General features: G+C 45.4%; 1 protein-coding gene across 18 annotated transcripts in view; it reads left to right on the top strand.

The window, feature by feature from the left end:
* LOC137335801 (ankyrin-1-like) overlaps positions 1–24,035 on the top strand; it is a 233,740-nt gene that overhangs the window by 42,045 nt on the left and 167,660 nt on the right. For 17 of the 18 annotated variants that reach the window (XM_068001226.1, XM_068001235.1, XM_068001234.1 and 14 more), the window contains exon 2: positions 7,671–7,772. In XM_068001226.1, the coding sequence (XP_067857327.1) occupies positions 7,671–7,772 (102 nt within the window). Of the gene's footprint in view, positions 1–7,670; positions 7,773–24,035 lie in introns of those variants that run through there. The other variant, XM_068001227.1, reaches the window with a different exon arrangement.

Below are 24,035 nucleotides of genomic sequence, written 5' to 3'. Positions count from 1 at the left end.
ACATGGTGTCTATATATAGGGCAGAGAGAACAGAAATAGCCCTCAGCCCACATACTCACGTCGTTGGGATTCCTCACTGGCACAGACATAGATAGCAGGTCTTTCTCCTCTGTGGTCCAAGTTATTAAAGCAGTGTATGGAGATGCACAGAGTGGAGCCGCACAGCAGGGGATATGCAAATAGGATATACATTTTGAATATAGTGTCGGGAAGTGCAGAAGGAGGAATGCTGCCTGGGAATAACTGGGAACGTGCAGAGGAGATGGACAGTTAATTGCATATGTGGTGGAGAGATCTTAACAGAAGGAAGCATGGAATGAGAAACTGCCATTCCCCCATTCCTTCCGTAGATCATGTCCAATCTACCCGATTGTGGACTCCATCTTACCCATTTAATCTCCTCAGGAAATCTCCCTGGAAAACTCCCCAATCCCCGAAGGTAATCGAACAAAACTCCACAATACACATCGGCCTTTATATCTCCACGGCCCAGCCCTGGCCTGCTGCTCTCAGCCCACTGTTTTTCCCTCATGCCCTGCCCTGCCCTGGCCCACAGCAAGTGCCGTGTTGCCAGTGTGTGTTGTACTGCTGTTCAACCTTACTTTCGTCATCTCGTCCTGTTGGGGAGCAAGGAGGTGTCTGGTGTCATTCTCAGGCCTTTCAACCCGAGAGCTTTTCTGACGCTGTCAACTGAGCTAAATATTGACGGCGGGAGCCGGAGCCGAATTTGCTGTTAGTCCCGGAAGCTTGGGGTTGCCATGTACTCTTTACGTATTCTGTTTGACACAAAATATACACGAAACTCAGTGATAAGATAAATTCATGTATGTTTAAAAAGTGCAAGTCATCGATCAGAAGTGAGAGTGTTGCTCTTGTATTGAAGGTAAGCTTAAGGTTTGTTTCTTATTGGCGGACAGCCAGGCAACCTGCTCCTGGGAAACCTGCTCCCGGGAAACCTGCTCCCAGACAACCTGCTCCCGGGAAACCTGCTCCCAGACAACCTGCTCCCGGGAAACCTGCTCCCGGACAACCTATTCCCAGACAACCTGCTCCCAGGAAACCTGCTCCTGGGAAACCTGTTCCTAGACAACCTGTTCCCGGACAACCTGCTCCTGGGAAACCTGCTCCCAGACAACCTATTCCCAGACAACCTGCTCCCGGGAAACCTGCTCCTGGGAAACCTGTTCCGAGACAACCTGTTCCCGGACAACCTGCTCCCAGACAACCTGCTCCTGGGAAACCTGTTCCGAGACAACCTGTTCCCGGACAACCTGCTCCCAGACATCCTGCTCCCGGGAAACCTGCTCCCGGACAACCTATTCCCAGACAACCTGCTCCCGGGAAACCTGCTCCTGGGAAACCTGTTCCTCGACAACCTGCTCCCGGACAACCTGCTCCCAGACAACCTGCTCCCGGGAAACCTGTTCCCGGGAAACCTGCTCCCGGGAAAACTGTTCCCAGACAACCTGCTCCCGGGAAACCTGTTCCCAGACCACCTGCTCCCGGGAACCTGTTCCCGGGAAACCTGTTCCCAGACAACCTGTTCCCAGACAACCTGCTCCCTGGAAAACTGTTCCCGGACAACCTGCTCCCGGGCAACCTGTTCCCAGACAACCTGCTCCCGGGAAACCTGCTCCCAGACAACCTGCTCCTGGACAACCTGCTCCCAGACAACCTGCTCCCGGGAAACCTGCTCCCAGACAACCTATTCCCAGACAACCTGCTCCCGGGAAACCTGTTCCTCGACAACCTGCTCCCGGACAACCTGCTCCCGGGAAACCTGCTCCCAGACAACCTGCTCCCGGACAACCTGCTCCCAGACAACCTGCTCCCGGGAAACCTGCTCCCGGGAAACCTGTTCCCGGGAAACCTGCTCCCGGGAAAACTGTTCCCGGACAACCTGCTCCCGGGAAACCTGTTCCCAGACCACCTGCTCCCAGGAACCTGCTCCCGGGAAACCTGTTCCCAGACAACCTGTTCCCGGGAAACCTGCTCCCGGGAAAACTGTTCCCAAGCCTCTGTCAATGTAACTGGTTGCTCAGGGATGTGTAAGAACACCCTGAAAGTAACTGCGTCTCCCAATGTTTCTTCCTGCCCTGTGGAACGGCACTGGGAGTATTATTTCTTCCGGTCACTAATATGAGTGAAAACGTACCTCCCGACTCCCCACCGATCTTGACCCCTTCTCTGGACAGTGTCGCTGATATTGGAAACTTGCTTGATGGTTGATCGAACAAAATTGTACAATGCAGACTGGAGATCAATACGTTCCTGGACCATTGTCTGCAGCCCAGTTGCTACAGAGGGCTAGACACATGGGGGTCAATTTTCGGATGGCCGAGCGGGTGCGTTCGTGGCAGGGGTCGCTCCTAAAATTGGGGATTCCCGGAGCAGGCCCGGAGCCGGTGCGCGTGCAGCCCCCGCATGCGGGACTCCCACCGGCAATCAAAGCCGGCCGGATTCCACTTAACATCATTATCTGGGTACTTGAGGTCGTTTACAGACCTCATTAGTTGGAGATTTCAGGAGGATTCAGATTTTGGATTACCCAGAGCCTGTTTCCCATGCTGGGGGAAACACTCCCTGTTTAAACAGACGTGTTGCAGCCAGTGGCAGCTGCAAAGGTCCATTGAACAGGTGCGGGGTAAACCCTCATTCATTGCAACAGGGCACTCTGTCACCTCAGACAAAGTTTTGCCTGCTACACCGTTGTCTCCACACTCCAAATTATTAAATCATACCCTAAACTCTGCTGTCCAAACACATTTACTTACTTTATGGACCCTCACACTCACTCCGTCCGGATTGGGGGAGGGGGGGAGTCCATTGCTGCATTCATCACTCCATTGGAGGACGACCAACATCACCAGCCTCGCCAGGCATGCCATCCACCTCCACCACGTGGAGCTAAAGCAACACAGTGCTGCTCAACAGGTACCTGCACAAAGTAGTCGTGCAACTACACATACACCCACTGTAGGGTGACCCAATGGGTGGCATCAAGGGTGTTCATGGAGAACCTCATGAAAGGGCCTTATTGCACAAGCCAGTCAAAAATGGCCAAGACGTGGCAGTAGTGATGACAATATAATATGTAATGTGAGTTGATCAGAAATCAAATATAAGTAAAAACCATGACAAACCCTCAAACACCCTTGTGCATCCCCTTCATGCTCACGACACGTTTGCCTTATGCTTCCTACTACACATACATGATGCATGCCCTGTGGCTGCAGCACAGGTAGTGGCAGGTTGGGTGAGGCTGACCGTGAAAGAGATGCATGAGAGGGTGAGCATGAGACAGAGCCATGAGATTGTATGAGGATTGGGTTGAGTGGTAGTGGTGGGATGAGTACTGGCGAGGTGAGTAAGTGCAGGTAAGGTGAGGATGAGCTTTGAGTGGGTGTGAGGAGTGTTGTGATAGGGTAGTGTTGGCAGTGCAGAAGGAGATGTGGGGTGGGGGCGGTGATGTGGCAGATAGAGTGTAGGGGAATGAGTAAGTGTACTCACTTCGGCTGACCTGGTTAGATCATTGAAGCGCCTCCTGCACTGTATGCAGGTGCGTGATATGTTGGTGGTGCTGGTGACCTCCTCTGCCACCTCGAACCAGGCTTTCATGGTGGCAGAGGCAGGCCACTTCCTCCCATCCGCCAGGGAAAAAATCTCTGTCCTCCCCCTTCTCCTCACCCCATCCAGTAAGACCTGGAGTGAGGCATCATTAAACCTGGGAGCAGCCTTCCCCCTGGGCTGCTCCATGCTGTAATTTTGGTTCCTTTCTGCAGCATCAGTCAGTAGAGGACTGCCCCTTTAAATAGGGATCCTCCAGCTGACAGCCTATGATGCAGATGTGCAGTCCGCCCGCTGCGCAGCTTTCCAGCGCGAAACCCGGAAGCCAAGGTGAGTGGCTTCAGATTACTTACGATCGGGAGGGGAACCCACCGATTTTACTGGGCGGGTTACCCACGCGCCCAGTCGACCCCCTGCTGGCAACCAGCCTCCCTCCTAATATCGGGCCCATGTTTTAGTAAGCATGCAGCCAGTCTGTCTTGGTATAATGTCAGTATTTCAGGATATATGAATTTGTAGGAAGCAATGTCGGAATAAAGAAGACACAGAGCAATATTGAACTGAGTTATGAATAAGAGGACACTGAAGACACAGCCTCGTCCGACTACTGCAGTTTATTTCCATTATTTGAAGGCGCTGACAACCCATCTGTGAGCAATACTGGTGAGCAAATTCACCTGGGCCAGTTTCAGACAATTCAGAGTGATTTCACTTCAAAATAGTGAATCCTGACCAGGAGTTAAAACTGCAGTATTTTAAAATTCCCCTTATGTGATGCCATCCTCGTTATATCCGCACTGTTCAAAGCTTAAGAACCATGAACACTGCCCCTCCAATTTTCTACCTTTCGATTCTCCTCATCTGTCCGACAGGATCCCTGGGGTCTGTGTTGACTCTCGATGATGCAGGCAAACATTTACGGGGAGAGACTAGAGAAACTGGGATTGTTCTCCTTAGAGCAGAGAATGTTAAGGGGAGATTTAATAGAGGTGTTCAAAATCATGAAAGGTTTTGATAGAGTAAACAAGGAGAAACTGTTTCCATTGGCACAAGTGTCAGTAACCGGAGGACACAGATTTAAGGTAATTTGTAAAACAAACAGAGGCGAGATAAGGAGACATATTTTTACTCAGCAAGTTGTTCTGATCTGGAATGCTCTGCCTGAAAGGGCGGTGGAAGCAGATTCAATAATAACTTTCAAAAGGAAATTGGATAAATAATTGAAGGGGAAAAATTTGCAGGGCTCTGGAGAAAGGGCAGGGGTGTGGGTCTAATTGGATAGCTCTTTCAAAGAGCCAGCACATGCATGATGGGCTGAATGGCCTCCTTCTGTGCTGCACCGTTCTATGATTCTATGCAATCTCCACCCAGTACTGTTCCTTTGCCCCCTCCGAAGAAGTGTAGCCCTGCAAATTTTTCCTTTTCAAGTATTTGTCCAATTCCCTTTTGAAAGTTACTGTTGAATCTGCTTCCACTGCCCTTTCAGGCAGCACATTCCAGATCATTGCAACCAAGCAGCAAGAGGAGAAGAGGAGAGCTGACTAAAGACATGGTCAAAGAGGTAGGTTTATAGGAGGGTTTTGAAGGTGGGGAAAGAGGTAGCAAAAGGGGAAGAATTTAAGGGGATTATTGGACTGAAGCTGGAGTCGAAAGGGGGGGATGTAAAGGAGACCAGAGCTGGAAGAGCAGAGGGCGTGCACTGCCATCTCGGGCTCAGTGAGGTTGGTGAGGGAGGGAAAGGCCAGAATGTGACTGGGCGTGCAGACGAGGACGAGGATTTGTGCATTTCTATTTTGTGATCTTGCAAAAATGAAGTGAATGAAATCGAGTGAGTCCCTCTGACCAGCACTGTAATTCAGCCAGTAATGGAAGAGTACACTCCACTGATATTGGGATGATCCCAACAACATGTGCAGGCCGACAAATTCCAGGGATCCCTCTCAGGTCACTCGGATGCCTCACTGATGCACTAAAATGTTGTTTTCATCCAAATCAAACACTAATTTGCTTTTGATGCAAACACATTTTACACTGGCTGGAAATCACTTGAACACACTTCAGTCCTGAAGTTTGTATCCAATGTTCACTGTGTTTGAAGTAATCCACCCAAGTGAAAACACCCAACCGTTTGGCACAGTGTCTCACATTGATCCATGGGATGTGCTTTAAAATGTTGCTGCTGAGTCCCAAGGCTGACTACTGACCTTTTTTTGGCCAGGAGTCTGCGAATTTCGCCCTTCCTTGTTCAGGAGCTGGGTGATGGGCTTATCAGTGAGTTTGATCCTAACACTGGTGGTTAAAGTGGAAAGCTGTGTTCTGTTCCCCAGCATCGATATCCTTGAAACTGAGAAGGGCAAACCTCACTGCTGATAAAGCTGAATGTGCATCAGGGAGTGGTATTAAGAAGCTTTTCACCAACCCAACAATGAGTCGCTATGGAGAGGGTGCAGAGGAGATTCACCAGGATGTTACCAGGGCTGGAGTGCTTCAGCTATGAAGAGAGACTGGGAAGATTGGCTTTGTTTTCCTTGGAGCAGAGGAGGCTGAGGGGGGACATGATTGAGGTGTACAAAATTATGAGGGGCACAGATAGGATGGATACTAAGGAGCTTTTTCCCTTCGTTAAGGGTTCTATAACAAGGGGGCATAGATTCAAGGTAAAAGGCGGGAGGTTTAGAGGGGATTTGAGAAAGAACTTTTTCACCCAGAGGGTGGTTGGAGTCTGGAACTCACTGCCTGAAAGGGTTGTGGAGGCAGGAACCCTCACAACATTCAAGAAGCATTTGGATGAGCACTTGAAATGCCATAGCATACAAGGCTACGGACCAAATGCTGGAATATGGGATTAGATTGGACAGGGCTTGATGGCCAGCGCGGACACGATGGGCCGAAGGGCCTCTATCCGTGCTGTATGACTCTATGACTCGATGAGTCAACAACTGCTGTGGAGAAGGAGGGAATGAGAGGGGGGAAGAAAAGAATGTCGTCACTGACTGTGAGGCAGGACTTGATGATCTTCCAGCCATTCTGCAGTTCCACTCCATCAGGGTTGCTTGTACTTCATGCAGCAGGTATAACGTGTATTGATCCGTGCTGCCTACACAGCCTGCGACTGTTACTCATCCAAGCACACTGAACAATTGGATCACAGACGTTTTATGAATGGAGTTTGACACTGGGGCATCGACTACACACATTAACCATGCTCCAACACAATTTTATTGACAGGTGCTTGTCCAACTCGACTTGTAGCTTTGGCTGGTCGACAGCTGGCAGTACTTTTGTTAAACTGAGAAGCACAAATAAGGAACCAAGGCAGCGCTGTGCAGGACATCAGCAGTGTTTCAGAGTGCGGGACAAGACACAGTGAACCAAGAAGTATTTTAAGTGTGAGACAGAAACGATTGATGGGGGAATATGAGAGAGTAAAAAGACGCTCGCGATCACCACAGGACATTGGACCATCCAAGGAAAAGTCAGAAGGAACCAGTGAATACAGAATAAGAGTTGTCGACCTGTGAGATATCAAACTGTCATTGAATTCTTGGGTTCCAACAATGGCATAAAATGCAACAAAGACAATGGTGTCTTTTGAAGCTCATACTTAACGTCGAGGACAAAATTCAAAGCAGACATCCTATTCGAACTCATTCTGTCCTCGTGCCTTAAAACAATGGAACTCCCAATCTCCCTCACTCTTCCCTTTCTCAGACACACTGCAGAATTTTAAATCCAAAACTTGGCTTCATCTTATCACCATTTCCTGATTTAACTCTTCTCTTTTCCTGATTTAAGCCTGGGCTGTTGGGTATAGTCTTTCACCTTCATTTCTCAATTTTAAAAAATAAATACGAATGTCCTTCAATCGAATTATTTCAATGTTTATGGCTGTGGAGCTCGAGCGATGGTTGTTGGGATCAGTGAGCCTCAAGCTGGTGCCTGTCCACACCGAGATCACTGGAGCAAATTATCGGGATGCAAAGCATTCGACACTGTGGACCAATTGAACAGGGGTTTGTCCAGCTGCAGTACAAACTCGGGTTTGCAGTAATCGAGAGTCACCAGACTTTTAAGTAACACTTTGTCTTTCTGTTTCCACTTAGGCAGACGCTGCAACCAGTTTCCTCAGGGCTGCACGATCCGGGAACTTGGACAAACTCCTCGACCAGCTGAAGAATGGGGCAGACATCAACACGTGTAACCAGGTCAGTGCGAAGTGTTCATGTCTTTTGACCCAAGCATGTGGTTCAAAGGAAAACTGGAGCTGGGGCCGTGGTGTCTCAAGGTGGTTGACTTTGGCTGTTTAATGCAGACCAAAATGGTTTTGAAAATTTCAATCATTCTTTACCCATACTTCCACTGCTACAGATTTATCAGGGTGGTTCCATTTGTTTGTCCTGATTTCTGACTCAACTGTCTGGATCGCCCAATTTTATTTTGTTTTTGCACCTATTTTGGGTGCAAGCAGTGTGTTGGTACAGTCGCAGTGCAGGTACTGTGCATTACCTAATCAACATGTTTTATATGTGGCAGAATTTCAAAGGGTCATGTACGCTTCTGAATGACCTGCAGGTGACCCCGGTAGGTGTGAACCAACAGTTGATAAATTTTAGGTTTGTGCGTTTTTAAAAAAAAACAACTTGTCCTATCGTCGTTTTGTAAACAATAACTGCCTTCTCTTACTTTAATCTCCTCATGCATCATACTTCCTGCCCAAGCCAAGAGGATCAGTAGCCAACCCTTTTTGGGATCTGCCAGAGTCACACCTGAGCCAGCTGCTGGCAGTGTCCAAGAGACCCTCCTCACCTCCAAATTTTGATTCACCAATTCTTGTCCTGTGCGGTTTTCGACATCGCTGTTGAGAAATCCCGCAGGTAGCTTTCCAATGTTCCACCTCAAGGTTTGGCAGTTTTCATTGTCCTTCTGCACTGCTGGCTGGAAATAATGGCACCACAAGTGCTCATGTTTATACTGCCTAAAGCCACAATTAGCTGGAGCTGTCAACGTGAAGGCAGGGACTTTACTGTTTGCAAATTGACTGCCATGTTTGCCTCCATAACAACAGTGATTATACATCAAAAGCGATTGATTGGCTGTGAAGTGTTTTGTGGCATTCTGAGGCTGTGAAAGGTGCGATATAAATGTTAATTTCTTTCCGTTCTGCACCAATTTAGGTGCTGGATGAAGTGGGGTGGGAGGAGACTCGTGTGGAGCATGAGTGCCGGCATGGATCATTTGGGCCGAATGGCCTGTTTCTGTGCCGTAGGCTCCATGTAAGAAATGTTCGGAGTGAGATTTATCATTTTTTAAAAAATGAGTCAGCTCAAAACCCATTTAAACACGTGGAGCTGTTTTATTTTGAAAAACGAGATATGCTAAAACAGAAAACATTATTAATTCAAAATGAGTGACGGTCAGTGGGGCCTATTTTGACCTTTGGGAGGCCAGTCAGAAAACTGCCCCCAGGAAGGTAAATCGGGAGGGAGAGGGGGGCTGCGATCGCAGTGGATGGAGGTCCCAGGGCAGCAGTGGCCCAGATCATTATTGTGGGCCCCCGGAGTGCACTCCTCCTCCTTTCAAGCCTCCTCAAAAATAATTCAAGACTTATCTTTGGCCGGACCTCATCTCTTCCATCGCCCGTGGAACTGTTCAAAGCCTGCACGATTCAGGCTCCGACCAGTTCCTACCTAAAATGGCAATCAGGGTCTTATTTACATCATCGGACCCTGATTTTCATATTAAAAGGGGCCTGTCGCCTGAAACAGGTGGGTGCTTTGGGCCTCCAGAGGTAGGCCCCTTTCAAAATGGCTGGTGTTAACATTTTGAGGCTGTTACCATTCTGTTAACACCAGGTGAAGGGAGTGAAAATCAACCCCAATGGGTCTGGAGTTAGCTGGTGTCCAGCAGGATCTCGAACCTTGTGCGTTTGCTCGGTGCTGCACCAGGAAGACATGGTGGTGGTTTTGCTCTTTCAGTGACTGATGTGCATAACTTCCCTGTTCCCTTGTTTTTACTCATCATGTGAGGCATCACAGTTTCCCCCAGTTTCTGATTAAAAATAGTAAGCACTGGTCTGCTCAGGCTGACAACAGGCCAGAGGGATACTCTGTAAAAGGTGACAAAATACAGACCCAAACTGGTTTGGCCACATCTGGAGTACTGTGTCCAGTTCAGGGCACCGCACTTTAAAAAAGACGTGAAAGCCTCAGAGAGGGTGCAGAAGAGATTAATTGGAATGCTTCCAGGAATGAGAGATTTTAATTACGTGGATAGACTGGTGAGGCTGGGGTTGTTCTCCTTGGAACAGAGGTGGTTGTGAGGAGATTTGATAGAGGTGTTCAAAATCATGAAGGGTCAAGACAGAGTGGATAGAGAGAAACTGTTCCCATTGGCGGAAGGGTCAAGGACCAGAAGACGTGGATTTAAGGTGATTGGGAAAAGAACCAAAGGTGACATGAGGGAAAACTTTTTTACACAGCGAGTGGTTGGGATCTGGAATGCACTGCCTGAGGGGGTGGTTGAGGCAGATTCAATCATGGCCTTCAAAAGGGAACTGGATAAGTACTTGAAAGGAAAAAATTGCAGGGCTATGGGGATGGGGCAGGGGAGTGGGACAAGCTGATTGCTCTTGCATAGAGCCGGCGCAGACTCGATGGGCTGAATGGCCTCCTTCCATGCTTTAACCTTACAATGATTTTATGATTCTATGAAACTGAACAGGTTCAGCTTGATTATATTTATTATTAGACCGAGGATCATTCGAAATAATTTATTCACCCCATCAGGATCAGGAGCTCAAAGGAACATAAGGAACAGGAGGAGGCCATTCAGCCCATCGAGCCTGTTCCACCATTCAATTAGATCATGGTTGATCTGTACCTCAACTCCATATGCTTGCCTTTGCTCCATATCCCTTGATACCCTTACCCAACAAAACTCGATCGATCTCAGTCTTGAAAGCTCCCAGTTGTTCGAGCATGAACAGCCTTCTGGAGAAAGAGGTTTTTACGACCTTTTGTGTGAAAAAAACTTTAGTTTAAAGACGAAAAAAATTTTGAAGTTGAAACACTCAGATCTTATCTCAACCCCTCAGGACCCGCTGTGAGAATTAAATGATTGAAAAGAATCCCAAACAACACCTCAGTGCTGTTTTCTGAAAAAATATATCAAACATATCGTTTCACTTAGTTGATGGAGATGTGCTTGGGGAACTGTGTTGGAGAGGTCTGACTGTGTGAGGAAGCAGTATAATTGTTTAATTGTTTTAAGTGCTGCTATTAACTTGGCTCCTTTACACAATTAGACTCTGCACCATTCTCCTTGTGGGAGCACCAGCCCTCAAAACAATTCATCAAAATTTCACAGAAATTTGCCACAGTCCTAGTGGATAATGGCATTCCCCCGTGTGTAGCGTCAGAAGTCAAACAAACAGGTGGGCCCCGTGGTTTGATTTCTATTCTGGGCTGAGTTTGTTGATCTCAACTGGGGTAGAACTTAGGGGATGCCGCAACTAAGATCAGCACCAGAGAAGGGCAAGATCAACTGCTCCGAGTTGCTATCCAATGTGGATGTTAAGCAAGGGCAAGATTGGGCTCAGCTGTGATACCCCAATCCCATGGTCAAACAGCCTGACAATGCTCATTGTCTACTCTAGACGGACACATTAAGACGAGGGTGAGGTACCTGAGAACTGCCATCCTTGTGGAACTGTAATGCAACAAGAGTCAGCGCCTTCAGGAGTGGAGGGAAGAAGATAATCCACAGGAAACAAACCCAAAGTGTATTAAAGTTATCCCTAATCATTTCGAAACTGATCTTTAAGTATGAGGCACTGTTTGAGGAGTTACAGTGAGCCAAGAAGACAGTCTTCAATGCCAAGAATTTATTAGCTTTGGCTCTGAAATTAAAATATCGGATTAAGCTCTTTTGGAGCCAAACATATTTACAATTGACTCCAAATAATTTGTTTAGTGGGTGCTGCGTCCCTTCACATACTGATTGCAGCGATAAAGGTGGCAGAAACTTTGCACATGATTGGTTATTCACAGTGTCTGTCATGGCGCTCTCATTGCTGTTTGTTTGAAGGAAGGAGATGTTAAGACGTGAGTCAGTTTGGTTCCCTCCGTTCCCAGTACAGAATCCTCTCTTCAGCTCTTATGGCAAATTATTTTTCTTTAGGAGTCCATATTGATGTCCCTGCACCCAATACTGTCAATGCAAGAGCAGATGTTGTTCTTTGGCAGTTCTCAGAGGGGGTTCCTGAGAGTTGCTGTGCCACAGCCAGGACCCCAAACTCGGCTACGATGCCAAGTTTGAGCTGAAACCTACACCCTGAATTTGGATCAAATACAAAACAATTACCCCCTGCTCAGATTTTACATTGAAGTTTCTTCAGTTTTTTTCCCCCTCCTGTATCTTACTTTCTTTCCCTGTCTTCGCTACGCACCATTCTTTGGCTGGGTGAGCTGCAAGTCTGACTGCCAATAGTGCTACTTAGAGGTGCAAGGGTGAACTGCTACCAAGTCCCATTCTGTCTATCATGAGATGCCCCTGTTCATTGCTGTATTTGTATTTGCAGAGCAACAGCTGGGGAGAGTGTCAAACCCCCCCCCCCCACCCCCGCAGGCTTCCACCTCCATGCTGGTAAAGCCTTGCCTGTTGAATTGGCAGCCCAGTGAACATTGGTGCCTCCACATTCTATGCCATGGAGAAACTCTCAATGGTTACTGAAATGCCAACCTCCCAATCCCACCCTGACCATTTGTACCCTGTTCCTGTTCCTGTGGGTCCACCCTGACCAACGGAACATTGACAGAAGAGTTTTAAGGAACAAAGCCATGAAGGCCAACAAACCCATTCCTTTTCGATCGATCAGCAGCAACAAACCATCTTCTCACTCTGTCCCTCAATCCCTTTTCTCCCCAGAAACACATCCAATTGTCTTTTGACCCCATTTATGCAACCCATTTAAATGGCCTTCCCTGGTAACTGATTCCACAACTGTGTGAGCTTTTGGGCAGAAACATTCGACCCGACTTCCCTTCTTAATCCCAAACTCTGGATTTTTAAATTGCTTCCTCTGGGAAATGAACCCTTCATGATTGTGAAAAATTGCCTGGATCAGCTTTTTCAAAACCCTTAGTAATCTTGAAATTGCTCCCCCTTGCTCCAAGGAAAACAAGCCCACCTTCCAGAACTTACCCTCACAACTTAAATAGATAGAAAAGGATGCGACTGCACCTAAGGGTTTTAATCTGCCTCTTTCATGTGTAATGGAAAGCCAAGTGTGCTGTTTGCTGATAGCAGTTGGTGCAGCACAAGTGCTCAGAGCGGGGGTGGCCACTGAAGATGCAGAGTGCTGAATCAGTGACGTGCAGCTATGAACGTAGTGAGTGGGTGAGATAGTCAGCCCCTGTTGACAGAGAAAAGGCAATGTTGGATCAACATGTTCCAAATATGGTCCACTTCCTGCCAGTCCAGATATGCACCGTGGGACACTTCAACCTGCAGAAAAAAAGAGGATTGTGTTACACGGAGAGTTCTATCTTCTGAACCTGCTTCCACCCTGAGATGGTGCTTTCATTTTTCTAAAAGGGACCACACTGCGGGAGGGACAAAAGAGAGCTCACTGCCTTTACATAATGGTGACACCACTTTCAAATGATGTGATCAAATCAACATGATCTGATCATGTTGTCACTTTACACGTGTGATTAAATGAGAAATGGACAGTCCCCCCGTGTGGATCCTGGGTGAGAACAGGTGGGCTTGGTGGTGCTGCCCTTCCTGTTTTGGAAGTCAGTGACTTTTCTGCCTCACACCATTCCAATGGCAGGCAGGCCGTGCTCAGCCCTGTTTCCAATGGAGCCTCTCGCTGACTGCCCCACAGTTGAGGGCACACGGGTGACACCCTGAAGAAAGGAAATTCTAAAACAACAGCTCAGTGTGGGACAGGGAAATAAATGAACAATATCAACAATCTCCACACCAGGTGGACAGATATTTTCCTTCTCCCCTTTCCCGTTCTTTTCCCCTCACCCATCCAGAGACAATAACTTGTTCCTGGTTCCAGAGTGATTGAGAAATATTGAAGGGACCAGAGTGGATAGCTTCATTGTTGAGCTAGCCCACCACAAGCATGATGGGCCGAAATTTCGAGACACAAAAGGCAACAAGGGGTATGGGGAGAGAGTGGGAAGATGGTATTGAGATAGAGGATCAGCCATGATCTTATTGAATGGCGGAGCAGGCTCGAAGGGCCGAATGGCCGACTCCTGCTCCTATTTTCAATGTTTATCTGTTTCCATGTTTCTATGATCTCCTTCTGTGCTTACTTTATTCTATGAAATGGTCACTTGTGGTTCTGGACCTGAAGGACAGTGTTGAAGTGATGCCATTGAAGATGACAAATCAAGGATGTATAATGGATGGAAGGTTGGGGAGGTATTCTGGAGTTAGGCTTTATTTCACATCGGGGAGGTAAAGGCAGAGAAGAAAGATGCAGAAGCTTCTGTTAAACAGATGGATTTAATAAGGTAGAGTTGTGATGCAATGGATTGGACGTAGTCAGTGCTCAGAGTGGACTTGAGGTGATGCTCATTTCTTGTACCTTGCTTCCTGCTGCTCTTCAAAGGTTCTTTGAAAACTTCAAAGAGGAAGAGTCACATCTGAAATCTCCAATACATCAAACTTAATATCTGCAATTATCTGTATCTGCAAACATCTACATGGAAGGAACTGTACGTACTGTATTAACCTGCTTCCAACATGGCTCTGATCTCACTGTATGCAGGCATCTGCAGGACCTACATCGAGAAATCAGTGCATCTTCTGATTCACACATCATGCAGTGTCTTGAGACAGCAATTATAAACAGCACTGCAACAGGATGGAAAAAAAGGAAATGCAAATTCAATAAATGTGTCAATAATAAAATACAACAGAAACCAAACCGAACATTTAAAGGTCATCTGGTCTCAAGGGCCAGAGAATGAAACATCAAATCAGGTTCAAACAGGCCAATTTCTATTACGTGTATTCCTCGTATTTGAGATGTGAGTAGCACAAGTGTAACTGAAAGTATCACTCCCAAGATGTGAGAAGTAGCAGTGCAATTGAAAGTATCACTCCTGAGATGAGAGAAGTAGCAGTGCAACTGAATGTATCACTCCTGAGATGTGAGAAGTAGCAGTGCAACTGAATGTATCACTCCTGAGATGGAAAAAGTAGCAGTGTAACTGAATGCTTCACTCCTGAGATGTGAGAAGTAGCAGTGTAACTGAATGTATCACTCCTCAGATGTGAGAAGTAGCAGTGCAACCGAATGTATCACTCCTGGGATGTGAGAAGTAGCAGTGTAACTGAATGTATCACTCCTGAGATGAGAGAAGTAGCAGTGTAACTGAATGTATCACTCCTGAGATGTGAGCAGTAGCAGTGCAATTGAAAGTATCACTCCTGAGATATGAGAAGTAGCAGTGTAACTGAATGTATCACTCCCGAGATGAGAGAAGTAGCAGTGTAACTGAATGTATCACTCCTGAGATGAGAGAAGTAGCAGTGTAACTGAATGTATCACTCCTGAGATGTGAGAAGTAGCAGTGTAACTGAAAGTATCACTCCTAAGATGTGAGAAGTAGCAGTGTAACTGAATGTATCACTCCTGCGATGAGAGAAGTAGCAGTGTAACTGAATGTATCACTCCTGAGATGTGAGAATTGGAATGTAACTGAATGTATCACTCCTGAGATGTGAGAAGTAGCAGTGTAACTGAATGTATCACTCCTGAGATGTGAGAATTGGAATGTAACTGAATGTCTCACTCCTGAGATGTGAGAAGTAGCAGTGTAACAGAATGTATCACTCCTGTGATGAGAGAAGTAGCAGTGTAACTGAATGTATCACTCCTGAGATGAGAGAAATAGCAGTGTAACTGAATGTATCACTCCTGAGATTAGAGAAGTAGCAGTGTAACTGAATGTATCACTCCTGAGATGTGAGTAGTAGCAGTGTAACTGAATGTATCACTCCTGAGATGTGAGAATTGGAATGTAACTGAATGTATCACTCCTGAGATGAGTGAAGTAGCAGTGCAACTGAATGTATCACTCCTGAGATGTGAGAAGTAGCAGTGTAACTGAATGTATCACTCCTGAGATGTGAGAAGTAGCAGTGTAACTGAATGTATCACTCCTGAGATGTGAGAAGTAGCAGTGTAACTGAATGTATCACTCCTGAGATGTGAGAAGTAGCAGTGTAACTGAATGTATCACTCCTGAGATGTGAGAAGTAGCAGTGTAACTGAATGTATCACGCCTGAGATGTGAGAAGTAGCAGTGTAACTGAATGTATCACTCCTGAGATGTGAGAAGTAGCAGTGTAACTGAATGTATCACGCCTGAGATGTGAGAAGTAGCAGTGTAACTGAATGTATCACTCCTGAGATGTGAGAATTGGAATGTAACTGAATGTATCACTCCTGAGATGTGAGAAGTAGCAGTGCAACTGAATGTATCACTCCTGAGATGAGAGAAGTAGCAGTGTAACTGAATCTATCACTCCTGAGATGTGAGAAGTAGCAATGTAACTGAATGTATTACTCCTGAGATGAGAGAAGTAGCAGTGCAACTGAATGTATCACTCCTGAGATGAGAGAAGTAGCAGTGTAACTGAATGTATCACTCCTGAGATGAGAGAAGTAGCAGTGTAACTGAAAGTATCACTCCTCAGATGGAAAAAGTAGCAGTGTAACTGAATGCTTCACTCCTGAGATGAGAGAAGTAGCAGTGTAACTGAATATATCACTCCTGAGATGGAAAAAGTAGCAGTGTAACTGAAAGTATCACTCCTCAGATGGAAAAAGTAGCAGTGTAATTGAAAGTATCACTCCTGAGATGTGAGAAGTAGCAGTGTAACTGAATGTATCACTCCTGAGATGAGAGAAGTCGCAGTGGAACTGACTGTATCGCTCCTGAGATGAGAGAAGTAGCAGTGTAACTGAATGTATCACTCCTAAGATGTGAGAAGTAGCAGTGTCAGTGACTGTATCACTCCTGTGATGAGAGAAGTAGCAGTGTAACTGAATGTATCACTCCTGTGATGAGAGAAGTAGCAGTGTAACTGAATGTATCACTCCTGAGATGTGAGAAGTAGCAGTGTAACTGAATGTATCACTCCTGAGATGTGAGAAGTAGCAGTGTAACTGAATGTATCACTCCTGAGATGTGAGAAGTAGCAGTGCAATTGAAAGTATCACTCCTGAGATGTGAGAAGTAGCAGTGTAACTGAATGTATCACTCCTGAGATGAGAGAAGTAGCAGTGTAACTGAATGTATCACTCCTGAGATGTGAGAAGTAGCAGTGTAACTGAATGTATCACTCCTGAGATGTGAGAAGTAGCAGTGTAACTGAATGTATCACTCCTGAGATGTGAGAAGTAGCAGTGCAACTGAATGTATCACTCCTGAGATGAGAGAAGTAGCAGTGTGACTGAATGTATCACTCCTCAGATGGAAAAAGTAGCAGTGTAACTGAATGCTTCACTCCTGAGATGTGAGAAAGGGGAGTGTAACTGAATGTCTCACTGCTGAGATGTGAGAAGTAGCAGTGTAACAGAATGTATCACTCCTGAGATGTGAGAAGCAGCAGTGCAACTGACTGTATCACTCCTGAGATGTGAGAAGTAGCAGTGTAACTGAATCTATCACTCCTGAGATGTGAGAAGTAGCAGTGCAACTGAATGTATCACTCCTGAGATGAGAGAAGGAGCAGTGTAACTGAATGTATCACTCCTGAGATGTGAGAAGTAGCAGTGTAACTGAATGTATCACTCCTGAGATGTGAGAAGTAGCAGTGTAACTGAATGTATCACTCCTGAGATGTGAGAAGTAGCAGTGTAACTGAATGTATCACTCCTAAGATGTGAGAAGTAGCAGTGCAACTGAATGTATCACTCCTGAGATGAGAGAAGTAGCAGTGTAACTGAAAGTATCACTCCTCAGATGGAAAAAGTAGCAGTGTAACTGAATGCTTCACTCCTGAGATGAGAGAAGTAGCAGTGTAACTGAATATATCACTCCTGAGATGGAAAAAGTAGCAGTGTAACTGAAAGTATCACTCCTCAGATGGAAAAAGTAGCAGTGTAATTGAAAGTATCACTCCTGAGATGTGAGAAGTAGCAGTGTAACTGAATGTATCACTCCTGAGATGTGAGAAGTAGCAGTGTAACTGAATGTATCACTCCTGAGATGAGAGAAGTAGCAGTGTAACTGAATGCTTCACTCCTGAGATGTGAGAAGTAGCAGTGTAACTGAATGTATCACTCCTGAGATGTGAGAAGTAGCAGTGTAACTGAATGCTTCACTCCTGAGATGTGAGATGGAGCAGTGTAACTGAATGTATCACTCCTGAGATGAGAGAAATTGCAGTGTAACTGAATGCTTCACTCCTGAGATGTGAGAAGTAGCAGTGTAACTGAATGTATCACTCCTGAGATGAGAGAAGTAGCAGTGTAACTGAATGTATCACTCCTGAGATGTGAGAAGTAGCAGTGTAACTGAATGTATCACTCCTGAGATGTGAGAAGTAGCAGTGTAACTGAATGTATCACTCCTGAGATGTGAGAAGTAGCAGTGTAACTGAATGTATCACTCCTGAGATGTGAGAAGTAGCAGTGTAACTGAATGTATCACTCCTGAGATGTGAGAAGTAGCAATGTAACTGAATGTATCACTCCTCAGATGTGTGAAGTAGCAGTGTAACTGACTGTATCGCTCCTGAGATGAGAGAAGTAGCAGTGTAACTGAATGTATCACTCCTGAGATGTGAGAAGTAGCAGTGTAACTGAATGTATCACTCCTGAGATGAGAGAAATAGCAGTGTAACTGAATGTATCACTCCTGAGATGAGAGAAGTCGCAGTGTAACTGAATGTATCACTCCTGAGATGAGAGAAGTCGCAGTGGAACTGACTGTATCGCTCCTGAGATGAGAGAAGTAGCAGTGTAACTGAATGTATCACTCCTAAGATGTGAGAAGTAGCAGTGTCAGTGACTGTATCACTCCTGTGATGAGAGAAGTAGCAGTGTAACTGAATGTATCACTCCTGTGATGAGAGAAGTAGCAGTGTAACTGAATGTATCACTCCTGAGATGAGAGAAATAGCAGTGTAACTGAATGTATCACTCCTGAGATGAGAGAAGTCGCAGTGTAACTGAATGTATCACTCCTGAGATGAGAGAAGTAGCAGTGTAACTGAATGTATCACTCCTGAGATGTGAGAAGTAGCAGTGTAACTGAATGTATCACTCCTGAGATGAGAGAAGTAGCAGTGTAACTGAATGTATCACTCCTGAGATGTGAGAAGTAGCAGTGTAACTGAATGTATCACTCCTGAGATGTGATTAGGAGCAGTGTAACTGAATGTATCACTCCTGAGATGAGAGAAATAGCAGTGTAACTGAATGTATCTCTCCTGAGATGTGAGAAGTAGCAGTTTAACTGAATGCTTCACTCCTGAGATGTGAGATGTAGCAGTGCAACTGAATGTTTCACTCCTCAGATGTGTGAAGTAGCCGTGTAACTGAATGTATCACGCCTGAGATGAGAGAAGTAGCAGTGTAACTGAATGTATCACTCCTGAGATGAGAGAAGTAGCAGTGTAACTGAATGTATCACTCCTGAGATGAGAGAAGTAGCAGTGTAACTGAATGTATCACTCCTGAGATGAGAGAAGTAGCAGTGTAACTGAATGTATCACTCCTAAGATGTGAGAAGTAGCAGTGTAACTGAATGTATCACGCCTGAGATGAGAGAAGTAGCAGTGTAACTGAATGTATCACTCCTGAGATGAGAGAAGTAGCAGTGTAACTGAATGTATCACTCCTGAGATGAGAGAAGTAGCAGTGTAACTGAATGTATCACTCCTGAGATGAGAGAAGTAGCAGTGTAACTGAATGTATCACTCCTGTGATGAGAGAAGTAGCAGTGTAACTGAATGTATCACTCCTGAGATGAGAGAAGTAGCAGTGTAACTGAATGTATCACTCCTGTGATGAGAGAATTAGCAGTGTAACTGAATGTATCACTCCTGTTATGAGAGAAATAGCAGTGTAACTGAATGTATCACTCCTGAGATGTGTGAAGTCGCAGTGTGACAGAATGTCTCACTCCTGAGATGTGATTAGTAGCAGTGTAACTGAATGTATCACTCCTGAGATGAGAGAAATAGCAGTGTAACTGAATGTATCACTCCTGAGATGTGTGAAGTCGCAGTGTAACAGAATGTCTCACTCCTGAGATGTGATTAGTAGCAATGTAACTGAATGTATCACTCCTGAGATGAGAGAAGTAGCAGTGTAACTGAATGTATCACTCCTGAGATGAGAGAAATAGCAGTGTAACTGAATGTATCACTCCTGAGATGTGATTAGTAGCAGTGTAACTGAATGTATCACTCCTGAGATGAGAGAAATAGCAGTGTAACTGAATGTATCACTCCTGAGATGTGTGAAGTCGCAGTGTGACTGAATGTCTCACTCCTGAGATGTGATTAGTAGCAATGTAACTGAATGTATCACTCCTGAGATGAGAGAAGTCGCAGTGTAACTGAATGTATCACTCCTGTGATGAGAGAAGTAGCAGTGTAACTGAATGTATCACTCCTGAGATGAGAGAGGTTGCAGTGTAACTGAATGTATCACTCCTGAGATGAGAGAAGTAGCAGTGTAACTGAATGTATCACTCCTGAGATGAGAGAAATAGCAGTGTAACTGAATGTATCACTCCTGAGATGAGAGAAGTAGCAGTGTAACTGAATGTATCACTCCTGAGATGTGTGAAGTCGCAGTGTGACAGAATGTCTCACTCCTGAGATGTGAGTAATAGCAGTGTAACTGAATGTATCACTCCTGAGATGTGAGAAGTAGCAGTGTAACTGAATGTATCACTCCTGAGATGAGAGAAGTAGCAGTGTAACTGAATGTATCACTCCTGAGATGAGAGAAGTAGCAGTGTAACTGACTGTATCACTCCTGAGATGAGAGAAGTAGCCGTGTAACTGAATGTCTCACTCCTGAGATGAGAGAAGTAGCCGTGTAACTGAATGTCTCACTCCTGAGATGAGAGAAGTAGCCGTGTAACTGAATGTCTCACTCCTGAGATGTGAGAAGTAGCAGTGTAACAGAATGTCTCACTCCTGAGATGTGAGAAGGAGCAGTGTGACTGAAAGTCTCACTCCTGGAATGTGACTGGCAGAAACGTAACAGAATGTATCACTCCTGAGATGTGAGAAGCAGCAGTGTAACTGAATGTATCACTCCTGAGATGTGAGATGGAGCAGTGTAACTGAATGTATCACTCCCGAGATGAGAGAAGTAGCAGTGTAACTGAATGTATCATTCCTGAGATGAGAGAAGTAGCAGTGTAACTGAATGTATCACTCCTGAGATGTGAGATGGAGCAGTGTAACTGAATGTATCACTCCCGAGATGAGAGAAGTAGCAGTGTAACTGAATGTATCACTCCTGAGATGTGAGAAGGATCAGTGTAACTGAATGTATCACTCCTGAGATGTGAGAAGTAGCAGTGTAACTGAATGTATCACTCCTGAGATGTGAGAAGTAGCAGTGTAACTGAATGTATCACTCCTGAGATGTGAGAAGTAGCAGTGTAACTGAATGTATCACTCCTGAGATGAGAGAAGTAGCAGTGTAACTGAATGTATCACTCCTGAGATGAGAAGTAGCAGTGTAACTGAATGTATCACTCCTGAGATGTGAGAAGGATCAGTGTAACTGAATGTATCACTCCTGAGATGTGTGAAGTAGCAGTGTAACTGAATGTATCACTCCTGAGATGAGAGAAGTAGCAGTGTAACTGAATGTATCACTCCTGAGATGAGAAGTAGCAGTGTAACTGAATGTATCACTCCTGAGATGTGAGAAGGATCAGTGTAACTGAATGTATCACGCCTGAGATGAGAGAAGTAGCAGTGTAACTGAATGTATCACTCCTGAGATGAGAAGTAGCAGTGTAACTGAATGTATCACTCCTGAGATGCGAGAATAGCAGTGTAACTGAATGTATCACTCCTGAGATGAGAGAAGTAGCAGTGTAACTGAATGTATCACTCCTGAGATGAGAGAAGTAGCAGTGTAACTGACTGTATCACTCCTGAGATGTAAGAAGTAGCAGTGTAACTGAAAGGTTTCACAAGAATGATACAAGCATGTGCCTTTGGGGTAGCACAGTGAAGGGAATTTGCGAACTAAAGCTGGCCAAGCAGTATCCTGAGCCTTTTAAAGCGGGTAAGACTTCTCAGGTCTGGATGAACGAACACCTCGCGGCTGCACAGCAGACCCATCACCTGTCTGTGTTTGTTGGAGATAAGGTATTCCCATTGCAATCAATGGCTGGATGTTGACTGTCCGTCCTTCAGGCCGACAACTCATTGACAAATGGTAACTCAATAATCCAGGTAGCAGGCTGCAGATTGGGTCTGGGGAAATGGTTCAGGACTTCAATATTTGAATAGTCATTGTCTCTGTGAGCTCAGGACATAGTTTGCATTGGTCACAATCAAAAAAAAGGACCTTCTCATTTTCGGGTTAAAGCTGCTGGATTGCAATAATTACCCCGAAAAGGTGAATCCCAAAATCTGCATTAAACCCAGTAAAACCCACACCACAAATCTCATCCTCAAACTGAGTAACTACCAATCTCATGATTCCACACTTGCTTTTCCAAACAGGAGAAAAGGCTGACTCGTGTCACACAGCACTGCCCCCTCCCCTTACCTGTTCATCCTTTCAGTTCATCACATGCTCTTCTCCAGAGCAGCTGGTTGTTTCCTGATTTGCTGTGATTTGCCAAATAATTCCCAAGATTTCTGATTCTTTTTTGTCCGATTAACTCTGTGAAGTGCCTTGGGATTTTTTTATTTCAAAGGATATTTCAATGCAAATTGTCGCTGATTAAAAATATTCTGTTTCATTTTTATTGCTGAAGAAACACATATTTGCTCACAGTTCATTACATCGAGTTAAATAAGAGCCGAGAGCACAGAAACAGGCCACTCCAGCCCAACAGGTCTCTCTTCAAACTCCACACAAGCCTCTTCATCTAACACGATCACCATATCCCTCTCGCCTCCCTAGTTTGACGCAAATTCAGGAATAAAATCAAACCCAAATGTCTGAAGGCTGAATGAAGGTCGTTCATTCCGTGCCACAAAACAGAACAATCAGTCTCACTCATTTTTTCATTACTTCCCACTCTGATTTTTCTTCAGAATTCATTCCATAATTTAAACAGTGGAACACACCAGTGGATTACTCAGGATTTGCTCAACACCAGCTGCTTGGGGCTTATCGCTGGGAATTGACCTTGGAAGCCATGTTTTGTGCTCTCTGCTCTCTATAGAGTCTTTGGTTTTGGAATCGTGTATTTGGACAGGGATTCTGCTCTCATCTCATCCTGAAGTTCACTGACTACCCTGAGGCCACCAGCATATTATCCCAGTGGAACGTCAAGAAATCGAACTGAAAGCTGGAGTAACGTTCCATGCTGGGTATAATTAGAATGATATTGAAGAGTAATTTTGCAATTGCATTTCCTCCATTCCCCCTCCCTAACCAATTGTGCATCCAACCCTCTCTTCCCTTTAGTCTCTTGTCCGGTGCACCATTTCCCAGGTGCTGGGAGGTGTGCAGGATGACCCCTGCTTTGATTTCCCCATCCACCTTGTGAAAGAGCTGCCAAACTTCTGCTTAGCATCTCCTTGGAGTAACAGCACAACCGAGACTGGGAACTCGTTGTGTGACTTGACAATTTTTGTGTTGTTCCAGTTGGACTGTGTGACCTTTGGATTTGCTGTTGGGTTATGTGTCGGCCTGTGGCCTGTTTCTCATTTGCTTTCAAACTGGACGGGTTTTGGGAATTGGCCACTCGATTTTCAGAAACAAAAACTGAGCAGAAACAAGTCAATTTTATCCAGTGTTTGATTTATAAAAAGACTGAACATGTGTGAAATTTTCCATTTAACCTTATGTGACTCGATGACTGAAGATATGGAGATTAAAATGAAACAGAAAAAGGGGTCTGATGATAAATGTCAGATCCAGAATGCAGTCGAGAACCAAGCAGAATGGAGAGAGTGAAAAAGGAAATGAAAGGGGCAGAGATGGAGGAGGAGAAAAGGGATCACTTTAGTCTTTTATAAACAAATAAACAGTAAAAGGACAGTCAAAGGAAGGGTGGGGCTGATTGAGGATCGAAAAGGCAATCTGCTTGTGGAGGCAGAGGGCATGGCTGAGGTTCTAAATGTGTACTTAGCATCTGTCTTCACAAAAGAAGAGGATGCTGCCAATGTCACCGTAAAGGAGCAGGTCGTAGAGAAATCGGATAGGATGAAAATAGATAACGAGGAGGGACTAAAAAGGTTGGCAGCGCTCAATGTAGAAAAGTCACCCG

This window comes from Heptranchias perlo, chromosome 20 (assembly GCF_035084215.1).
Source record: "Heptranchias perlo isolate sHepPer1 chromosome 20, sHepPer1.hap1, whole genome shotgun sequence".
Lineage (NCBI taxonomy): Eukaryota > Metazoa > Chordata > Chondrichthyes > Hexanchiformes > Hexanchidae > Heptranchias > Heptranchias perlo.
The sequence above is the reverse complement of the archived record's forward strand: the minus strand, read 5'-3'. Positions and strand labels throughout refer to the sequence as shown.